At 41.8% G+C, this 18,137-nt stretch overlaps 1 protein-coding gene across 3 annotated transcripts in view; it reads left to right on the forward strand.

Moving 5' to 3' along the window:
* Nucleotides 1-14,082, forward strand: part of SLC6A13 (solute carrier family 6 member 13) — a 70,453-nt gene extending 56,371 nt beyond the window's left edge. For all 3 annotated transcript variants that reach the window (XM_073621648.1, XM_073621650.1, XM_073621649.1), the window contains 8 exons: nucleotides 341-444; nucleotides 4,455-4,579; nucleotides 7,542-7,654; nucleotides 9,291-9,428; nucleotides 9,801-9,903; nucleotides 10,740-10,840; nucleotides 10,960-11,130; nucleotides 13,546-14,082. In XM_073621648.1, coding sequence (XP_073477749.1) covers nucleotides 341-444; nucleotides 4,455-4,579; nucleotides 7,542-7,654; nucleotides 9,291-9,428; nucleotides 9,801-9,903; nucleotides 10,740-10,840; nucleotides 10,960-11,130; nucleotides 13,546-13,653 — 963 coding nt within the window. In that variant the 3' untranslated portion in view covers nucleotides 13,654-14,082. The remainder of the gene's footprint in view (nucleotides 1-340; nucleotides 445-4,454; nucleotides 4,580-7,541; nucleotides 7,655-9,290; nucleotides 9,429-9,800; nucleotides 9,904-10,739; nucleotides 10,841-10,959; nucleotides 11,131-13,545) is intronic.
* Nucleotides 14,083-18,137: the final 4,055 nt, after the last annotated feature.

An 18,137-nucleotide genomic window follows, 5' to 3' on the forward strand; every position in this document is an offset into this window, starting at 1 on the left:
ATTCTCTAATAACATAAACAAAGCTCCTAGTAGCCCTTTAGGTTTGGATCACATGGCCAGAAACTTTTTGATTATAGCCATAGAGATTGCTAAATTCCGCTTTGTGACTCATGCTAGAAGTATCGTATTCATGTCACCACTGCACAGTAGGTAGAGGCTGCTTGTACTGCCCTATTATTATCACAGATGATCTGAATGTTTGCCACAAAAGTTGGTTCTTCTGGGTCACCCTATTAATGTTGTTTGTGTTACTGATAGAAATGTTAGGGTCAAAGGGATACCCCAATCCTCCTTTACCAACCCATCCTTTATTTGCCATTCATTAGACTCTCCTCGGCAGGTCTGGATGGACGCGGGAACTCAAATCTTCTTTTCGTACGCCATCTGCCTGGGCTGTCTGACAGCGTTAGGGAGCTACAACAAGTACAACAACAACTGCTACAGGTACTAATCTGTGACAACTGTGACACTCATGTCCCCCTAGTGGTGTCTACTTTGGAGGGGGGGGGGGACATTTGCCTGTGAAGAATTTTCCTTGCCTACAGCCAACTCTTCTTTGTTCCATGCTAAGTGGCCCCTTGAGAAAGGTTCAGGTTTTCCCTTGACAAGTGTCACTGTTTAACCACTTCCATACCGGGCCTTTTCTGACACTCCTCTCCTACATGTAAAAATCATCATTTTTTTTTGCTAGAAAATTACTCAGATCCCCCAAACATTATATATGTTTTTTTTAGCAGACACCCTAGGGAATAAAATGGAGTCGTTGCAACTTTTTATGTTACACGGTATTTGGGCAACATATTTTCATGATTTAAAAATCAACAAAACAGTAAAGTTAGCCCATTTTTTTTATATAATCTGAAAGATGATGTTATGCCGAGTAAATAGACACCCAACATGTCACGCTTTAAAATTGCGCACACTTGTGTAATGGCGCCAAACTTTGGTACTTAAAAATCTCCATAGGCGATGCTTTAACATCTTTTACAGGTTACCAGTTTAGAGTTACAGAGGAGGTCTAGAAGAGAAGGAAAGACTGATTGCACACTTGAATCCAAAAGATGCTATAGAAATTTTTACGTTGTGAACAAGCACGGTTCTTTTCGTGTGAAACGCGCCAACTGATCATCATTGCAATTTTGTCTGGCTCATGACAATAAAGAAATTTCTACAGCCTCTTTTGGATTCAAGTGTGCGATCAGTCTTTTCTTCTGTTCTTGATATTGCCCACGGTGATGAGCCGGGATTAGCACCTTGGATCGGGTGTGTCCATTTTTTGCCTGAAGCGGTGTGTGCACCTTTGTTCTGTTTACAGAGGAGGTCTAGTGCTAGAATTGTTGCTTTAACGCACACGGTGATACCTCACATGTGTGGTTTGAATGGCGTTTACATATGCGGGCGCGACTTATGCGTGCCTTCGCTTCTGTGCGCGAGCACACGGGGACAGGGGCACTTTAAAAAAAATGTTATTGTTTATTTTACTTCATTTTTTTTTTAAACTCTCTCTTTAAAAAAAAAAAATTTGATCACTTTTATTCCTATTACAAGGAATGTAAACATCCCTTGTAATAGGAATAGTGTGTGACAGGTTCTCTTTATGGAGAGATGGGGGGTCTATAAGACCCCCCATCTCTCCTTCAGGGTGGAAAGCATCAGATAAAAAAAAAAAAAGACAGATCTCATGCTTTCCAGCCGAGATCTCGGCTTTGTTTACACCCGCGGCCTGGACGTGACGCCATAACGTCGCGCCCGGGCCTCCGACAGTCATAGAGATGACTGGTGACCATATGGTCACCGGAAATCTCTATACTCTTTATACGGCAGTGGCGGATTCTTTCTCCAGGGGTCCTAAATCGCACGAGAGAGCCCAGAGAAGCACTGGAGGGGTGGCGGGAGGGGGGGGGGAATGTTCCCTCCCACCGCCTGTAAGAACAATCAAGCAGCTGAACTGCCGCTATGATCGTTCTTACAGTGCACAGAACTGGCTGAAAAAGAAAATATATGGATGATGCCTGCAACTGCAGGCATCATTCAGATATCACCACTGAAAATCAAAGACATCATATGACTTCCTTGGGCTGGAAGTGGTTAAGAAATCTGCAGCCAATTAGTACTGTGCAAAAGTTTTGGGCAGGTGTGAAGAAATGCTGTAAAGAAAGAATGCTTTCAAAATGCAAAATTCAGAATGCTTTCTAAAACATATATTTTAATTGTTTATTTTTATCAATTTACAAAATGGAAAGTGAGCGAACAGAAGAAAAATCTAAATCAAATTAATATTTGGTGTGACTACTGTTTGGCTTCAAAACGGCATCAATTCTTGTAGGTACACTTACACACAGTTTTTGAGAGAACTCGGCAGGTAGATTGTTCCAAACGTCTTGGAAAACTAACCACAGATCTTCTGTGGATGTAGGCTGCCTCAAATACTTTTGTCTCTTCATGTAATCCCAGACAGACTCAGTGTTGAGATCAGGGCTCTGTGAGGACCAAACCATCACTTCCAGGACTCCTTGTTAAGATGGTTCTTAATGACAATGTCATTGTCCTGCTGCAGAATAAATTCAGTGCCAATCACACGCCTTCCTGATGGTATGGCATGATAGATAAGTATCTGTATGTATAAGTATTTTGAAGGCAAAGGGTGGTCACACCAAATATTGGTTTGATTTGAATTTCTCTTCTGTTAATTTACTGTCCATTTTGTTAATTGATAAAAAATAAACTATTAACATTTCTATTTATGAAACTACTCTTAATTTACAGCATTTTTCACCCCTGCCTAAAACTTTTGCACCATACAGTTGTGCTCAAATGTTTGCATACCCTGGCAGAAATCATGAAATTTTGGCATTGACATTGAAAATATGAATAGGCATGCCAAAAAATGATCTTTTATTTAAACATATCCATCATATGAAGCCTAATATTATCACATAGTTGCTTGGCTCATTTTAAATCGTAATAACAGAAATCAGCTAAATGGCTCTGATCAAAAGTTTCCATCCCCTGGAATATTTGGCCTTGGTACAGACACACAAAGTGACACACACAGGTTAAAATGGCAATTAAAAGGTTAATTTCCATTTGTGGCTTTTTCAGTTAGTATCTGTGAATACATAGTTAATGAGTTTGTTAGCTCTCATGTGGATCAACTGAGCAGGCTAGATACTGAGCCATGGGACCAGAAAAGAACTGTCAAATGACCTGTGTAACAAGATTATGGAACTTTATAATGAAGGAAAAGGATATAAAAAGATATCCAAGCCTTGAATATGCCAGCCAGTATTGTTCAATCTCTTAAGAAGTGACAAATTCAGAGATCTCTTGATACCAAGCCAAGGTCAGGTAGACCAGGAAAGATTGCAGCCACAACTGCCAGAAGAATTGTTTGGGATACAAAGAAAAACCCACAGGTAACCTCAGGAGAAATACAGGCTGCTTTGGAAAAAGACGGTATGGTTGTTCCAAGGATCACAATACAACGATACTTGAACAAAAATAAGCTGCATGGTCGAGTTGCCAGAAGGAAGCCTTTACTGCGCCAATGCCACAAAAAAGCCTGGTTACAATATTCATGACACCTTGACATACCTCACAGCTTCTAGCACACTGTAAGTGGAGTGACAAGACCAAAATAGAGCTTTATGATCACAACCATAAGGCATTATGTTTGGAGAGGAAAAATACCATCCTCAACTGCAGTTGAATATAAATCCCACAAGAAAAAAAAATAATTTTGCCTGCTCACTCATGTTTTCTTTAAAAACGGTACATTACCAATTCTCCAAGGGTATGCATTTTTTTTAGCACAACTGTATTTACTTGTGGGTACATCATGAAAGGATGAGAACCCCTGTCTGGTTTATATTAGTATCTGTGCTCCCTCTGGGAAGATGAACCCTCTAATTCTCCTGCTGATCATTGACAATGAAAAATTGGGATATCCCACATTTTATAGCTGAATAGAAATAGAGGGGGGATCTTTCAATATCAACACTTGTTCTGGTGGCAGCTGAATAAGAGGACATTTCCTCTCACTTCATTCTCCTTTGCTGACCTTGAAAATCAATACTGTCCTCCAGTGATGCAGAGGTCAGCAGGAGGAACCAGTGAGAACAGTGGGGGACCCAGGAGAGTGACACTCCAGGAAGTGTTTGCTTCCCAGCCGACTTCAAGGAATAATTCCTCAGCCAAGGAATGTCCTTCAGTGGCATGGGTAAGTATTCTGTTTCTTTTTACAAGTAAATTCTTGTTTGAAATTTTTTTAAAGTTTGAAAGGATCTCCAGCTGATGACCACATGGAGCTATAGGGCCATAAGTGACCTTGAAGATGCCAGCCAGTCTGACCTGCCTGGCTTTGGCTGTCTGCATATCAGTGGTTGACAGATATATATTTATTACCTTGTTATATCAGCAGGAGTTATATCAAATGTATCTTTTTCTTTTGGCAGGGACTGCATTGCTCTTTGCTTTCTCAACAGCGGCACTAGTTTTGTGGCAGGTTTTGCTATCTTCTCCATTTTGGGTTTTATGTCACAAGAGCAAGGGGTGCCAATATCTGAAGTGGCAGAGTCTGGTGAGTATTCCAACTTACAGGCTATATACAAACCACAGATGCACAAAAATTGATCTAACCCTATCACTTTATTGCATTCTTCCTTGTTGCATTGTTGTATATTGTTGTATATTAAAGTGTTTTTCCACCTTTGCAAACACATTTGGGAACCTCCCATTCTATATTGGTTATGTGTTCCCATTTACACAGCATACCTAACAGATTTTTACATAGGACACTATAAGCAGCTGCTATTGCTTAGGATAGATGGCAATGTGTAGATAAGGGACAAAGTGAAGGAGTTTAAAGCAGAACTGAATGGTGCACTAAAATGCGCATCACGCCAACCCCTACCGACCGCTCACTGCAACTGCAACCACTGCGGTCTAGTGTGCCAAAGCTGTCCAGGGCAGTGTGAATGACCCTTGAATGACAGGGGTTTAGCTTGGGGAAGGAATTTAATCTTGACTTGGTTTAGGATCCTGGGGATCCAGGTACACGGAAATTGTTTTTAAAGACTAACTCAGAAACTCGTGGGCACCTCAGTGACCTGCACTTAGGCCAAGACAGGTGCTTGACCTATGTCGTCATTATTTGAACTATTTTGAACCACTAAAGTGTTTGCTGGGACATTGACCAGCCTGACCATAATCCCCTCCATCCACTCTGATCCAGGGAATAGCTAATCCACAGCAGTCATTCATCAAGGGGAAAATGAGCGTACAATCCCTCTATATAAAAACTCAGCAAACAGGCAAGGGCTACCATTATTTGTCTTGTGTGGGGAGGAAGATCATGAAAGAGGGCAGTGTGTCTCTTCTGAGGTACGCAGACTTTAAGTATGTGTATGTTACTTGGTAGCAGGGCCGGTGCAAGGATTTTTGACACCCTAGGCAAAACCTCATTTTGCCGCCCCTGACTCCACCCCCATTTGCCCTGCCCATGTATACGATGGAGGTTGCGGGGTGGAGATTTTTGCGCCGCCTCTCCACCTATTTCTTCAGCCATGGTCTGCAGGCCTGCACCTGCGCCTCTGGACTTGACCTAAAAACAAATAGTAGTGGTACGACAGCTGTGGTCCGCAGGTATATGGACAGGCTAGGGTAGTATATGGAAAAACTAGGGTAGTATATAGACAGGCTACGCTAATATACAGACAGGCTAGTGAAGTGTATAGACAGGCTAGGGTAGTATATGGGCAGTCCAGGGTATTATATGGACAGGCTAGGGTAGTATATAGGCTGGCTAGGGTAGTATATAGACTGGCTAGGGTAGTATATGGACAGGCTAGGGTCATATATAGACAGGCTAGGGTAGTATACGGACAGGCTAGTGTAGTATATGGACAAGCTAGGGTAGTATATAGACAGGCTAGGGTAGTATATAGACAGGCTAGGGTAGTATACGGACAGGCTAGGGTCATATATAGACAGGCTAGGGTAGTATACGGACAGGCTAGGGTAGTATATAGACAGGCTAGGGTAGTATATAAACAGGCTAGGGTAGTATAAGGACAGGCTAGGGTAGTATATGGACAGACTAAGTTAGTATACGGACAGGCTAGGGTAGTATACGGACAGGCTAGGGTAGTTTATAGACAGGCTAGGGTAGTATATAGACAGGATAGGATAGTATATGGACAGGCTAAGGTAGTATATAGACAGGCTAGGGTAGTATATAGACAGGCTAGGGTCGTATATGGACAGGCTAGGGTAGTATACGGACAGGCTAGGGTCATATATAGACAGGCTAGTGTAGTATACGGACAGGCTAGGCTAGTGTATGGATGGGCTAGGCTAGTGTATGGATGGGCTAGGCTAGTATACGGATGAGCTAGGCTAGTATACGGAGGAGCTAGGCTAGTATACAGACGGGCTAGGCTAGTATACGGAGGGGCTAGCGTAATATACGGATGAGCTAGGGTAGTGTACGGATGGGCTAGGGTAGTATACAGATGAGCTAGGGTAGTATACTGATGGGCTAGGCTAGTACACGGATGGGCTAGGCTAGTACACGGATGGGCTAGGGTAGTATATGGATTGGTTAGCATAGTATACGGATGAGCTAGGCTAGTATACGGATGGGCTAGGGTAGTATATGAATAGGTTGGGGGTCATGCTGGTCAGTGGTGTTGGTCCCAGGGGAAAAGTGAAGATGTACAGAGGAGCAGAGTGGACGTACAGCTGGAGGGATCTTCCTCCGATGAGCGGGGATGTGGAGCAAACAGAGAGCGGGGAGCAGAGCAGGACTGGCTGTGAGTGGCAGTCGCGCAGTCCGGGACAGACATAGACCGGACTGCTACTTCCAAGTGCTGGAGGAAGAGCCCATTCTGGCCGGTCGGGCTGTGTGCTGCGGCTCAGGATCCATAGCCGGGATTGGTGCTGGGATTATCAGTCAGGTCACGTGCACATACCAGCCTGCTGCATCGGTCAATATACCCCGCTGTACCTGCATTGCCGGGGGGGATGATGAGGATGGAGCCTGCCGGAGCCTTGTGCTGCAGGTCAGGATGGAGCAGAGGGGTCCAGGGGGCCCTAGGAGGCTGAGGAGGAGCATGAAGAGCAGCCCCCAATTCCAGCTTCACTGAACTGCCAGGCTTCTGTGCCCAAGAAGGAGCCAGCAGGACTTGCGTCATCTCTGTGAGAGCCACCAATCAGGACCTGAAGGAGGCAGCTCTGCTGGAGAACTTCATGGAGGCTCTCTTTGACAGCCGCTTCTCTTGATGGCAACCCTGGTGGGAAACATCGGCAGACCAGTGGCCATGGCCGTGGCTGCGCCCTAGGAAGCAGTGTGCCCTAGGCAGCTGTCTAGTTTGCCTAGTGGTAGCACCGGCCCTGCTTGGTAGAGAAGCTCACACTCTACTTCAGGTTTAAGGCAGAAAACTAACTGGGAAAACTATGGTCTCTAATTCGGAAGCACTATAACAAAGTGAGCTGCCATTTTGTACATGGGTTCCTCTTCTAAATATGTCCTTGGTCTGCAGGCCCAGGACTGGCATTCATTGCTTACCCGCGAGCTGTCTCCATGATGCCATTCTCTCCACTGTGGGCCTGTTTTTTCTTTATCATGGTCGTTCTGCTGGGCCTGGACAGCCAGGTAAGTAACAATTCACCATTCTCCTTATAAACTGTCATATAACCTGGCGGGGGCGGGGGCATTGGTTGGCTGGGGTGTCTCCCACCTGAAATAATGGTAAGTAAGGGATCTCAGTTATGGTTAGACATTGGTGGGTAGTTTGCTTTCCCATTTCTTATACCTTTCACAGACTTAATAGGTAAAATTATCCAGCAATGGTTTGTATCCCTCCCACAAATGTACAATGAAGGTGTCACTCACTTAGTGCTGAATTCCCAAATTATTTGTTTATCCTTCATTATAGGAAATCCACTGGGGGAGGACAACACTGCCATTTAGAGTATAACTAAAGGCAAAACTTTTTATCGATTTTGGATAGAGTGGAGAGGGATTAGAATGCTTGTCAGGGTTTTATTGTTGTCTGTGCCCCCTGTAAGGAAGGTTCACCCTCTCTATCCTTGTGACTGTTATCAGTGAGCATGAAAGTAAAAGTACATCTCAAATTTTGGGTTGTCACCAGAACAGGCATAAAGGGGAAATCTTCCAATGGGGCATTAGTTCTGATGACCCTGGTGACAACCAGAGATTCCTTCACTTTGGAAGGATTTCTTCTCAGGTCCTGTTTTGGCCATGAGACAGGAAGTGAAGGGAAATCCCCACCCCCAATGGGACACAAATGGCAAAAAAACATCTGACAGGGGTTGTAACTTTTGTCCAAAATGGAAAAAAAAAGGTTTTGCTTTAGTTTTACTTTAGCTTTGTAATGGCGACAGATTGATTGATTGAACACCCTTTTCACTTACAGTAGGCATGGTTTTATTCTGAGGGAAGCATTCTGTATAAGATAACAAAGAATCTCCTGTTTAACCATCAATGCTCAGTAAAGCAAGCCATAGATAATACAATTTTCTTTCCTGCAACCATAGGAATCTCTCAATTTCACCATCAACACAGTGTTGATGGGGGAATACCTCCTGCAGTGCTATTGTGTTCTGCCAACGGGAAGCCTTTCCTGATAGCAGAACGCAATGATTACAGCTGCCGGCTAGTAATCAAATGCAAAAAATCAGACAAGCTGGTTGTTATGAAGTCGATCGATGAATTTATCTCAGTACAACAAGCCTGCCCATAGATGGATTGAATTTTGGCCGGTTCCTGCTGAACCGGCCAAGATTTGTTCCATCTGGGGTTGGCTTAAGAAGGCCCCTTTCTCTGAGCTATAAAGTGCAAACAAGAGAAATGCCAAATACTGTCACTCAGTCACATGGTTTCCAAAAGAAGTGATTTTGGAGATACAGTGTTGTTCTGGAGCAGTTCACTTATATGAAGCATTCCGTAAGCTGCTCATGTAGTAAGTCAAAGAAATTCTAACTGCCTATTACCATTTGGATATTACAAACCAAAAGGACAGTTAGGTCATTATGAAGAAAGACTTTTTTTTTTACCTGCCTTAAATGTGACACTGTCCAGGTCTAAGTGAGAGTGGGAGGGGTTCCAGCCCCACATCTACTAAAAATAGGCTCCCAGAGGGCCCTTAAACAGCAACACAGTCTGTGCAAATTGTACATCTGCCCCGTCTTTGCCTCATTGTTACTATTTGCAGTCTGCTGTCACTGAAACTGAGTCTGTTTTCTGTTTTTTGTCCTTCCTGGCTTAGTTTGTGTGTGTAGAGAGCCTAGTGACCTCCTTGGTAGATATGTATCCCAGCACATTCCGTAAGAAGCATCGACGGGAGCTACTCATCTTGGTGGTCTGCATTTTCTCCTTCCTCATTGGACTAGTCATGCTAACTGAGGTATGAGGGATGGGGTGATTAGGTGGTAGGGTAAGGAGTTAGTCATTTATTATCACCAACAAAATTGAGAATAATGTTTACCTTTTTATTTGAAAGTTCCAAATTACAAAAATTAGTTTAAAAAAGTTTAATGGAAACCTGTTGCCTAGAGTCAAAACCTGTAGTCTGATCGGAGAATCGTGGGTGAATCTTAAACCTAATCAAATACGAAATATACAAAGAAACTTATGTCAAAATTGCCCATATTTCCTTAAGTCAAATATATTGCAAGTAGAATCTCTGGCATCCCCTTGTATCAATACAGAGTATTCAAACCATTGCCCAACCAGTACATCGCCATCATTTTTTGACCTGTCACCTTTTTCTTTGTAGGGTGGCATGTATGTTTTTCAGCTCTTTGACTATTATGCAGCCAGTGGGATGTGTCTGCTGTTTGTAGCTATCTTCGAGACTCTGTGTATTGCTTGGATCTATGGTGAGTGTGTTATCATAGTATACAGTATATTATAGCCTTACCTTTGCTGTTTAATGACAGGTGCACTCTAATGACACATGAACAAAAGCTTTAATGATTTGATTGGTTATGTCTATATTTTATTTATCTATCTATCTAAAAGCTTCCCTATCTATCTAAAAGCTTCCCTGAGTTTCCACTGGCTCCTGCCAAGCCGGCCAGGGTCTTCCTCCTATCTTCTTCATGCTCAGAGAGGACTTATGGCACACACACCTGTATAGGGGAGAGACTCTGCCATCTTAGCTATTCACATTCGCCTGGCCTGAGGGCCGCCATCGATAATGTCCACACGGCAGCTCTTTAATGATTGTTCTATACTAGCAGCATATTTCGGGTCTTCATATCACATTCTCCAACTCCTTAGTTTCATATTCTTTACACATTTCAACATCAAATGCAAGTACTGGAACACGGAATGTCAGGCCAACTTTCCCACTTCCTCAACGTTGGTCCTCCACTAGTGAATTCTCCCTCAGAGTCTCTACATCCTACCCCGAAGGGTACTCTCCTTCCCAGGCTACAGACCTACATGGCATATATCAGGGGTAGCCTGTTGCTATTGCTCTTCTGCCTAAGTACTACTCCCATACCATGTTATATAGGGACCCCATACTCCACTCACTATCTCTAACCAAACAAGGGACCTTACTAGCCCCTGCTTACATACTTATCCCTATTTCTCTCTGGCTTTATGATAACAATATATCTAGATCCGATATAAAAGAATTTATGGTAAAATAATACATGTTTGTTTATGAAAACTATCTATCTAATCTATCTAATCTATTTCTATACAGGTGCGGATAACTTCTATGACAATGTGGAACACATGATTGGGTACCGGCCTCTGCCCCTCATTAAGTACTGTTGGATGTTTGTTACTCCTGCTGTTTGCCTGGTGAGAGGGAGGTAGTTATGATGTAGGGGGTGGGTACCACAGTTTAATTAAGTACTAGTTGTGAACAAAGTTTGAGAGACTGCCAGCTTACACATTTTCATATCCTTACCTTATTCCAGGCCACATTCATCTTCTCCCTGGTGAAGTACACTCCATTACAATATAACAAGCGCTACACATACCCATGGTGGGGGGATGCTGTTGGATGGCTTTTGGCAATTGCCTCTATGGTTTGCACCCCGTTGTGGGTTTGCTATAAAGTCTCAACCATTAAAGGTCCATTGGCACAGGTAAGTTAGCTACAGTATATTCTATTTACATTGATATATATTGATAAGCAGAAAATTGTTTATTTCACTATGCTAAGGTCTCAACAGGTTTCAGCAGGAAATCATATAGAAGGGCCCCCATATGCACTGTATTTCAGATCCCCGATCCCATTGCCATTCTGGCTACTGGTGCTCTGGAGAGGCAGTAGACTAGTTTGCCCAGGAACCCGCTATAGAGTGAAGTCTCAGCATGCCGCACAATGCTGATTCTCTAACGTCTAAAGAACTACAGCTACAAGAATATGTACCTGGAGTTTCTCATATCTGTGTCACATAATACATGCACTCTTAAAAAACATCAAAGTACCCCCAGCAAAGAACATAGTAAATATTCACCTCAGTTGAACACTGCTGTAATAAGAAAAATCACCTTCTGAAGATTTGAAAATTACCACTTCAGTGTCAATTTTTGGTCTCCCGTTGCACTTAATGGCTACACCTTCCCACCCTTTTGTCACTACAGGAGGGCTCACAGAGCTCAGCAGGTGCTCAGGAAATCCTCACTCCTGGAAATGTTGTATTCTAAAGGGTCCTCAGGTGGCAATTTCTCTACACTGTAACAAGTGGTTTTACCTTTCATATTGGTTCCAATGCATTTCCACTCTAAAAATTAAAAATAAGTGAGCCACTGAGAAGCATTAAATATTTATACACAACAGACGGGGCTTTGTTGCTAATGAGACTATTTTGAGGGGGCACTAAATGAGGCATGATGGGTGGGGCACCAAGCCATACACCAGGTTCTTTGTTCTCAGTGCAGCTCAGTAAGCCTGAGAATAATAAAATTGCTCAGACTCAGTATTACTGAGCTTCCTGCCTGGGCACTAAGCCGGTTACACAAGCAGACACAGCAGCCAAGCCCCTTTAGTGATATGGAGCCCCCTAAAAGTGCAGATTCAGTGTCACATAGCACAGTGATGCAAGCAGCCGGGCAGGAAACTCTTCTCTGTGATGTAAATAAATATATCAACGGATCCACGCTCGTGGACTGACTCACACCTGCAGCCCCCCTAGATAGGAAGGGAACACCTAAGTGATCCCCCAAGAAATGTAAATCAAAGGATAGGGAGTGGCGCTGTGTTAGGAGTGTAAATAAAAATTAACAAGAAATAAAAATGTGTAAATAAAAGTGTAAAGATGAAACGTGTGAAATTCTTTGGTGTGATCCAAAAAATTACTTCCAATAAACTTTTTTTATATATATATACCCTTGTGTTAGTGCAAAAACACCTTGATCCGGTGGAAATTAATATTATATGTGCAAAGAATCGCAAATGTCAAGCAGCATCTCTAAATACCATAAATACATAAATAAATATAAAGTGATAAAGTGCCAAAAACAATAAATGTCCAAGAACAATAATTGTCCACCAATAATGTGTAAATGTGCAATAATTATAAGCAATAAAAATTCATTGATAATGTGTCCAAATCGCACCTGCAGGGGTGGAGCGCTCTGGTGAGTGCAACCACATTGGGGGGACCACTGGTTGTCAAAGCACGGAACTTTATCATTTAAGAAGATTTTTTTGCACAATTGTTATGAACTTTTCTTGCACCAAACAACATATGGTTTTGCGATTTTTAGCTGCGATTTGGACACATTATTAATGGTTTTTTTTATGCTTATAAATTAGTGCACGTTTATACAGTGTTGGTTATGAACTTTTCTCTTACCAAACAGCATATGGTTTTGCGATTTTTTTAGCTGCGATTTGGACACATTATCAATGAATTTTTATTGCTTATAATTATTGCACATTTACACATTATTGGTGGACAATTATTGTTCTTGGACATTTATTGTTTTTGGCACTTTATCACTTTATATTTATTTATGTATTTATGGTATTTAGAGATGCTGCTTGACATTTGCGATTCTTTGCACATATAATATTAATTTCCACCGGATCAAGGTGTTTTTGCACTAACACAAGGGTATATATATATATAAAAAAAGTTTATTGGAAGTAATTTTTTGGATCACACCAAAGAATTTCACACGTTTCATCTTTACACTTTTATTTACACATTTTTATTTCTTGTTAATTTTTATTTACACTCCTAACACAGCGCCACTCCCTATCCTTTGATTTACAATTCTTCTCTGTGATGCAGAGCCTGCACTCTTAACAAGCTCAGCATGGGTGTGTCAGTGCACACAGACACTGGCAACACTACTACCCGAGACAGCCATCTTTGCTGTGGAAAGCAGCAAAAATGACTGCCTTGGGTGTCATTCTCTCTCTGCACAGACCTTGCGCTGGAAAGGTACTTTGTCAAGAGGTTTGACCTCCCCAGTGCACCACTCACCAGCCCTTTGCTTTAATGCTTTCTATGCAAACCTGATCAGTTTTTAAACTTTTCTCCATCCAGAGATTCCGTCAGCTCACCTGCCCGGACCCCGACCTGCCACAGAAGCAGCTAAGAGATCGACAGACCCAAGCACCAGCCATATCTCCACTGGAGGAGTCTCTGTGCTAGGACAAGGCTGTATGTGTGTGCGCAGTACATGGCGTGTGCAGGACAAATGTGTTTTTCTGGGCAAAGTGACAACAGTATACATGCTTACGGCTAGGGTCACATCTACATGCATTCACGAATGACATCAACGGTTGAGTAAACACACACACCTGCACAAATGCTGGGATGGACTGTCTACACAGCTGTGTTTTGTCCTGCATATTCTCCACATCTCGAGGACATTTGCGCAGTTTGAAACAGACTTGTGAAACGCACAATTTTTTTTTTAGAACTATATGCATTCCATTCATTTATGATTTACAGTTTGTTATGTGTCAAAACTTTCCTTCCCCAATTCTGTGGAGTTTGTCACATGACCTATGTCTGCTTTCCATAGCATTTTATTAAAAAGTGTAATGATTTTTATTTTACAGTCAGCACCAAAAACAAGTGGTTTTTGTTTTGTGATATTTCAACTGAGACATAGTTTTTATTATATATATCTAAAGAGTATAAAGTGCTATTTTCAATCATAAGTGTATAAGTTAATCAGCGGAGACTTAAAGTGGTTGTAAAGGCACAAGGTTTTTTACCTTCATGCATTCTATGCATGAAGGTAAAAAACCTTCTGTGTTTTGCAGCGCCCCCCTAGTACTTACCAGAGCAGCCAGTGAGCCAATCAAGAGATGGTGGGGGCAGGGCCGAGCCGCACCTCCGTGTGTGAATGGACACACGGAGGTGTGGCTCGGGAGCGTGCCTGCTTGGTTTCCCCAGAGTAAGCTGCCTCCTGGCAGGAGGGAGGGGCCAGAAGCACTGGCGTGGGACTCAAGAAGAGGAGGATCCGGGTTGCTCTGTGCAAAACCACTGCACAGAACAGATAAGTATAACATGTTTTATATAAAAAACAAGGCTTTAGTACCGCTTTAAAGCTGAACTTCAGGCAGATAGTAAAGATGCATACAGCTCTGTAATAATTGATATCATAGCATCATAGTACGGTAAGGTTGAATAAAGACAAAAGTCCATCCAGTTTAACCTGTGATGGTGTATGTGTGTTAATGTCGGTAATTATTTCTCATATCCCTGTATGTTGTGTTCACTAAGATGCACATCTAAAAGGCTTTTTAAATATATCAATTCTCTGTGCTGACACCACTAATTGTGGAAGAGAGTTTTACATCCTTATTGCCCTGACAGTAAAAAAAAAACCCTGTGCAGTGTGAGGTTAAACTGCTTCTCCTCCATTCTCATTGTGTGGCCCCGTATTCGCTTACACTCCCCGAGACTGAAAAGTTTCCTTCCTACGCTGGGATCACCATTGAGGTATTTGTATACAGCTATCATATCTCCTCTCAAGTGCCTCTTCTCCAGGGAGAATAAATTCAGTCAAAAGAGAAATAGAAAAAAAGAGGGCGCACCAACCTTGTGCATTATCCTTGGATATATTTTATTAAAAGAGTAAATTAAAAACTACTCAAACTACACAAACATGTGAAAACCACAATATGAATAGGCTTCAAATGATGGCAATCGGTCTCACGACAACAGACTCCAAATGGTAATGGAGAAGATTTTAAGGGCCACTGCTGGCTGACGCGTTTCGAAGGGATACCTTCTTCCTCAGAGCCCAGACATAGAATAAATAAAATAAATTAAATTCCTGTAATTGTTCCTTGTGATTGAGGTCCTCCAGTCCATGTAATAATTTAGTTGCCCTTCTCTGGACTCACTCCAGTTCCAACACATCCTTCGGGAGGACTGGTGACCAGAACTGGATGGAATACTCTGAATGAACCAGAGTTTTATAAAGTGGCTGTCAGGAACCATGAACCAGACCGAGACAGAAATACAGTAAAATCACACTTGTTTATTAATACAAATAAAAAGGTAAATAGAGTAAGCGTAGTCAAAACATAGCCAGAGTCCAGTAACAGGTTCGGGTAGTCAACCAAGCCAGAGTTCAGTAACCAGATCGGGTAATCAGCCAGGCCAGAAGTCAGGGATCCAAGTAGAGGAACAGCAAGCAGGATAAGGAGCCAGAAGGGATGTCAGCAAAGCCAGTCTTTAAACAGGAATGCAGGAGATGGTTTCTTGTGATGTGACCAAGGCGAAGGCAGAGATCAAGTGAGCTGGACGGCTTTAACTACTTGCTTACTGGGCACTTAAACCCTCCTCCTGCCCAGACCAATTTTCAGCTTTCAGTGCTCTCACACTTTGAATGACAATTACTCAGTCATGCAACACTGTACCCAAACAATTTTTTTGTCCTTTTTTTCATACAAATAGAGCTTTCATTTGGTGGTATTTGATCACCTCTGGGTTTTTTAATTTTTGCGCTATAAATGAAAAAAGACCGAAAATTTTGAAAAAAAATGCTTTTTTCTTCGTTTCTGTGATAAAATTTTGCAAATTAGCAATTTTTATTCATAAATGTTGGCCACAATTTATACTGCTACATATCTTTGGTAAAAATAACCCAAATTAGTGGATATTATGTGGTCTGTGTGAAATTTATAGAGTCTACAAGCTATGGTACAAATCATAAAAAAATGATCACATCTGATCACACCTGATGTACTGAGGCCCATCTCCTTTCTTGAGACCATAACAAGCCAGGAAAGTACAAATGCCCCCCAAATGACCCCTTTTTGGAAAGTAGACATTCCAGGGTATTTAGTAAGAGGCATGGTGAGTTATTTGAAGTTGTCATTTTTTCCCACAATTCTTTGCAAATTAAGGGTTTTTTTTATTTTTTATATTTTTTTCAGAAAATTGTCATTGTAATAGCTTATTTCTCTCACATGGAATGTGCACACCACAAATGACACCACAAAATACATTCGGCTACTCCTCCTGAGTATTACAATACCACATGTGTGGGACTTTTTCACTAACTGCCCACATACAGAGGCCCAACATGCAGGGAGCATCATCAGGTGTTCAAGGAGCATAAATTACCCATCTAACTTGTTGACTACCTATTACATTTTGAAGGCCCTAGAGCACCAGGACAATGGAAACGCCCACAAAATGACCCCATTTTGGAAAGCTAACACCCCAACATATAATCTATGAGGCATAATGAGTCTTTTGAACGGTTCATTTTTTTCCAGAAGTTTTTGGAAAATGTGGAAAAATATGAAAACGCATTTTTTTTTACACAAAGTTGTCCGTTTATAAGATATTTCCAACACATAGCATTTACATAGCAAAAATAACACCCCGAAATACATTCTGCTACTCCTCCTGAGTAAAACGATACCACATGTGTGAGACTTTTACACAGCCTGACCACATACAGAGGCCTAACATTGAAGTAGCACCTTCAGGTGTTCTAGGAGCATAAATTACACATCTTGATTCTCACCCACCTATTACATTTTGAAGGTCCTGGAGCACCAGGACAATGTAAACGCCCACAAAATGACCCCATTTTGGAAAGCTAACACCCCAACGTATAATCTATGAGGCATAATGAGTCTTTTGAACGGTTCATTTTTTTCCAGAAGTTTTTGGAAAATGTGGAAAAAAATGAAAACGCATTTTTTTTTACACAAAGTTGTCCGTTTATAAGATATTTCCAACACATAGCATTTACATAGCAAAAATAACACCCCGAAATACATTCTGCTACTCCTCCTGAGTAAAACGATACCACATGTGTGAGACTTTTACACAGCCTGACCACATACAGAGGCCTAACATTGAAGTAGCACCTTCAGGTGTTCTAGGAGCATAAATTACACATCTCGATTCTCACCCACCTATTACACTTTTGAAGGTCCTGGAGCACCAGGACAATGTAAACGCCCACAAAATGACCCCATTTTGGAAAGCTAACACCCCAACGTATAATCTATGAGGCATAATGAGTCTTTTGAACGGTTCATTTTTTTCCAGAAGTTTTTGGAAAATGTGGAAAAAAAATGAAAACGCATTTTTTTTTACACAAAGTTGTCCGTTTATAAGATATTTCCAACACATAGCATTTACATAGCAAAAATAACACCCCGAAATACATTCTGCTACTCCTCCTGAGTAAAACGATACCACATGTGTGAGACTTTTACACAGCCTGACCACATACAGAGGCCTAACATTGAAGTAGCACCTTCAGGTGTTCTAGGAGCATAAATTACACATCTCGATTCTCACCCACCTATTACACTTTTGAAGGTCCTGGAGCACCAGGACAATGTAAACGCCCACAAAATGACCCCATTTTGGAAAGCTAACACCCCAACGTATAATCTATGAGGCATAATGAGTCTTTTGAACGGTTCATTTTTTTCCAGAAGTTTTTGGAAAATGTGGAAAAAAAATGAAAACGCATTTTTTTTTACACAAAGTTGTCCGTTTATAAGATATTTCCAACACATAGCATTTACATAGCAAAAATAACACCCCGAAATACATTCTGCTACTCCTCCTGAGTAAAACGATACCACATGTGTGAGACTTTTACACAGCCTGACCACATACAGAGGCCTAACATTGAAGTAGCA

Source organism: Aquarana catesbeiana, linkage group LG03, assembly GCF_042186555.1.
Source record: "Aquarana catesbeiana isolate 2022-GZ linkage group LG03, ASM4218655v1, whole genome shotgun sequence".
Lineage (NCBI taxonomy): Eukaryota > Metazoa > Chordata > Amphibia > Anura > Ranidae > Aquarana > Aquarana catesbeiana.